The sequence below is a fragment of the Poecilia latipinna genome, unplaced genomic scaffold, assembly GCF_001443285.1.
Source record: "Poecilia latipinna isolate Pla-1442-1.1 unplaced genomic scaffold, P_latipinna-1.0 Scaffold1145, whole genome shotgun sequence".
Taxonomy (NCBI): Eukaryota; Metazoa; Chordata; class Actinopteri; order Cyprinodontiformes; family Poeciliidae; genus Poecilia; species Poecilia latipinna.
In genome coordinates, this window is record NW_015113761.1 from 192874 (window position 1) to 196623 (window position 3750).

The 3750-nt window shown below is 36.9% G+C and overlaps 1 protein-coding gene across 2 annotated transcripts in view; it reads right to left on the minus strand.

Moving 5' to 3' along the window:
- The window catches only part of ccs (copper chaperone for superoxide dismutase), a 12434-nt gene extending 9884 nt beyond the window's left edge, over positions 1-2550 (minus strand). The window contains exons 1-2 of one of the 2 annotated variants that reach the window (XM_015052905.1): positions 2469-2550; positions 377-449 (exon numbers count right to left, since the gene is read on the minus strand). In XM_015052905.1, coding sequence (XP_014908391.1) covers positions 377-431 — 55 coding nt within the window. In that variant the 5' untranslated portion in view covers positions 432-449; positions 2469-2550. Of the gene's footprint in view, positions 1-376; positions 450-664; positions 830-2468 lie in introns of those variants that run through there. The other variant, XM_015052904.1, reaches the window with a different exon arrangement.
- Positions 2551-3750: the final 1200 nt, after the last annotated feature.

Genomic DNA, 3750 nt, shown 5'->3' on the forward strand with positions numbered 1-3750 from the left:
GTCCCCAATTTTTCTTTTTAATTTAAATTAAAAAAAAAATTTTCCCAAATTTTTTTTTTTTTTTTTTTTTTTTTTGCTTCGTGTCATATGTTTTTTAGTCGGCATGCAAAAATACTTATAGCACTTGGAATTTATTTTATTCTTTTGGTTTGGAAATGCAAAAAATGCTTTGTATAAAACCGACTCGCATCAAAAACAACTATGAAACCAGTCCGGCTTTCCTGTGCACAGAGTTCTTTGAGCAAATTTTCTTTGGTAGGCACAAAAAGCTATCAGTCACAAACACTGGAGGTGTTGAAATAATAGAATTGCACAAACAGGATTAAAAGAAAAGAAAAAAAATCAACAGTAAGTTTCACAGTTTGAGCTTCCTCACCTGGTTTACCCTCCAGAGCGGCTCTAACTTTCTCCGCACAGCTTTCACATGTCATCTGAACTGCAAACTCCAGCTGTGGAGGAGAAACGTAACAGCAGACATTATTATCTGTATCGGCGGCTGTATGAGCATGACGGTTGCAGCTGCGCAACACAACGGCACCAAAATGAAGAAGTTTAATCTCGACTGCGCATTATAAGCAAAGGCACGTTTTATGTCTCAAGTAGTAAATGTTACGAAACAACAGAAGACGAAACAACAGAAGAGTGATGAGCATCGCTGTCGAACCTTGGCTGGTCTTTCCGTGTCCATGTTGTGGACCACTGTCCCCGCCTGAGCAATAAACACTGAATTAATCAGAAAACCGCCGAGTTTTCTGGAAACGGAAATGACCCTACCGGCCAAGCTAACGGGCGCCGCCATGTTTGTGACGTCAGAGAGACGTCCGCGCACATTGCTTCCACCAGGCGTCGATTCGGTGTTACTGCAAAGATCAGATGTTTACTGACACTGCACAAAAACATTCCACCTTTAGTGTTATAAATTTCCCTAGTAATTGAAGAGAGATTATTTTTTTTACTAGTTCCTTAGGAATCAAAATGATAACACTTAAACAAGTTGGGGAAAACCCAGACGGTGATGTCATGAGTTTTCAATGTAGCAAAACCTCTATAAAGTTTTGCTCACCCTGGGAAGCTGTTTTCAGATGCCATATGCTTCCACACTCACCTTTTCAAGGAAGAGTGCGGGCGTTGTGTCAGAAATTAATATTTAAGCAAAAATAAAAAGTAACATTTTTCATAAACATACAAGAACAGCTTCTGAAAGGTCATTTCCGATTACTTTTTAGCCTTAGAGTTAGCTTGTGCTAGTACTTACCTTAATTCTTCAGAATAGACAATAGTGCAAAAAACAAAGAAATTTTTTCAAAGCCCTTGCAAAACCTCCAGACAACCTATTTCTTCTTCTAAAAAAAAGAAAAAAAAAGAAGAGGCTAATATGTGGTAACAGTTTCTTCTTTGAAGTCATTAGTGGTGGCTTTCTTACATAGCATTGTGTTAAAATGCACGTATGCTCCAGACTAGCCAAATGTTCAAAAAAGACAAAAAAGAAAAGAGAAACCCCAAAACAAACAATGTCTTTATAATAACAGCAACTTTTTCTGAGATCATGGTTGAAAAAAACAGTTTAAAAAAATCTGAACAGATTAGCTGATGATCAGTTAAAATTGTATTTAATTAACAGCATCCATCTGACACTTCCAGTTTGAATTCACTTGAAAATAAGGTGTTTTTTAAACACACTGGATATGTATTTAACATGGGTTTTATTAAATAAATCATAATCAGAAGCAATATAGCGATATTCATAATCACAAGGATAGGTTGAAAGATTTTAAATTTGCTCTTGTGTTGTCTTTTAAGAAATCCGTCACTGATTTTTGTTTTCTACTTCTTCAGATTTTCTGGGGCCTGGCTTGCCTTCTTGATTTAATCGATGGAATAATATATGTTCTACTGAAAGGAGAATAGATAAACTGCATAATTTTTTTCAAAGAGAATGGTTTATGTAAAAAGGGAAGAAAGACATCACTGGTGGAAGAGTGAAGAAAATGTCATCAGACATCTCTCAAGGGCTACACAAATAAAGATACAGATCAATCTAATCCCGTGTCTCTCGTCTTGCACCATTAATAAAAGCAGGAAGTGAATATTTTGCAGCTGGTCACAATATAAACAAAACCCATTCATTGCTGCATCCTCCGAGTTTCCGTCGGCTGAAAAGCGTAACTAGTTTGCATGCCTTTCATCAAACGGCTGGAAATATCAAAGACGCCTTTGGATCTGTGCAGAACTGGTTTTTAATCTTCAAAAGGAATGCCTCCGATACCTTCATTCGCTTAATTAAAGGAATTCACAGTGAAACGGAGCCGCATCTTAAAATCTCTACTGACTTAATAGATATTCTGCCATCACACTCAACGTTACCGTACAGAGCTCTGCAGGTGGAGGCTTCTCTTTCAGTCTGTTTCTTCAGATAAGCCTGTGCTTAGGTTGCTTCACATGTAGACACAGAGAAACAGTAAACGTATCTCATATCTTCCCTGGATTCAAGTGGTACAAGGTTGGAGAAACAGTCCAAAAACTGGACTAAATGGACAGGAAACTACTAATAAGTTAAATAGAATTTATGGAAAGTAAACAAAAACACTTCAGGGGCAGGAAGTTCAGTGGAAAGTCACTTTAAAACCCAGGACAGGAAGCAATATAACATGTTGACTGGAACCTCAAATTAACTTAAACAACTTTCAAACAAACAGTATTATAGAGAGTTTATCCATTCTTTACATTTTAGATTAGCTGGTGGAAATTGTATATACTGTATATATATTGTAACATTGTATATAACTGAAAAAGATGAGTGGATACAACTCAATTTTGGTCAGAGTTTCACTAATTCAGTAAACTTTTGGGTGTATTGTGAAGTTACAACATTGACTTTAGTTCATTTGAAGTAATATGTAAGGATATAATGTGACATTGCGGATTGGTTATCGCTGTATCCCAAAATGCACTGCAGCAGCTGGAAACGGAAAAGGTGAGTGAGTACATAATGTTCTCATTTTTTGACACAATGATTTAATTTGTTGTCAAAAATAGTTTTTGGCAAAGCAAGTAGACTTTTAAAGCTTAATCTTTGTAGTTAGGCTACTTTAAAATGAGTTTCCAGAGCCGTGCAGCTCCACTAAGATTACTAGCTGTTACTTTTTCTTGGAGTGTACATTTGCAGTAAGAACATTTTTAAACTGTATTCTCAAAGTTCAGAGCTCTTTTGCTTTTCGTTATAATTCCAAGAGCGCAACACCAACTCATCCGGGTGGTCATGCTTTGCTTCTTTGGGTCGTGGTGACTTGGTGTAATCTTAAGCCTAGCACAAGCAAAATGATGGGGGTTAGACCAGGAAGTCTGCATCTGGACGAGTCAAAGGAGTGGCCAAGTCAACTTAAATCTGATTAAGTTGTTCGAAAAATCCTGCAATGTGGCTGAATTAAAACATGCCAGCTGACTGGCAGCTGACGGGAATACTTGATACGAAAGGTGGATTTAGTCACTTACCTTTGGATCAATTTCTCGTTTGTTACAATATGTTTTTATTTCAGTAAAATTGTTTTTGAAGATCTGAAACAATTAGGTGTGACAAAAAAACAACAACAAAATATAAAACAGAAGTCAACTTTAAAGGGGAGAAATCATTTCGTTCAACCGTTGAAAGCACACCGGATTAAGCCTCTCAGAAAGTGAGCTTGAGAGGGGCAGATATACGCAGAGCAATGATGATTGCTTTACGGAATGTCCTATAGTTCAATCTCATAA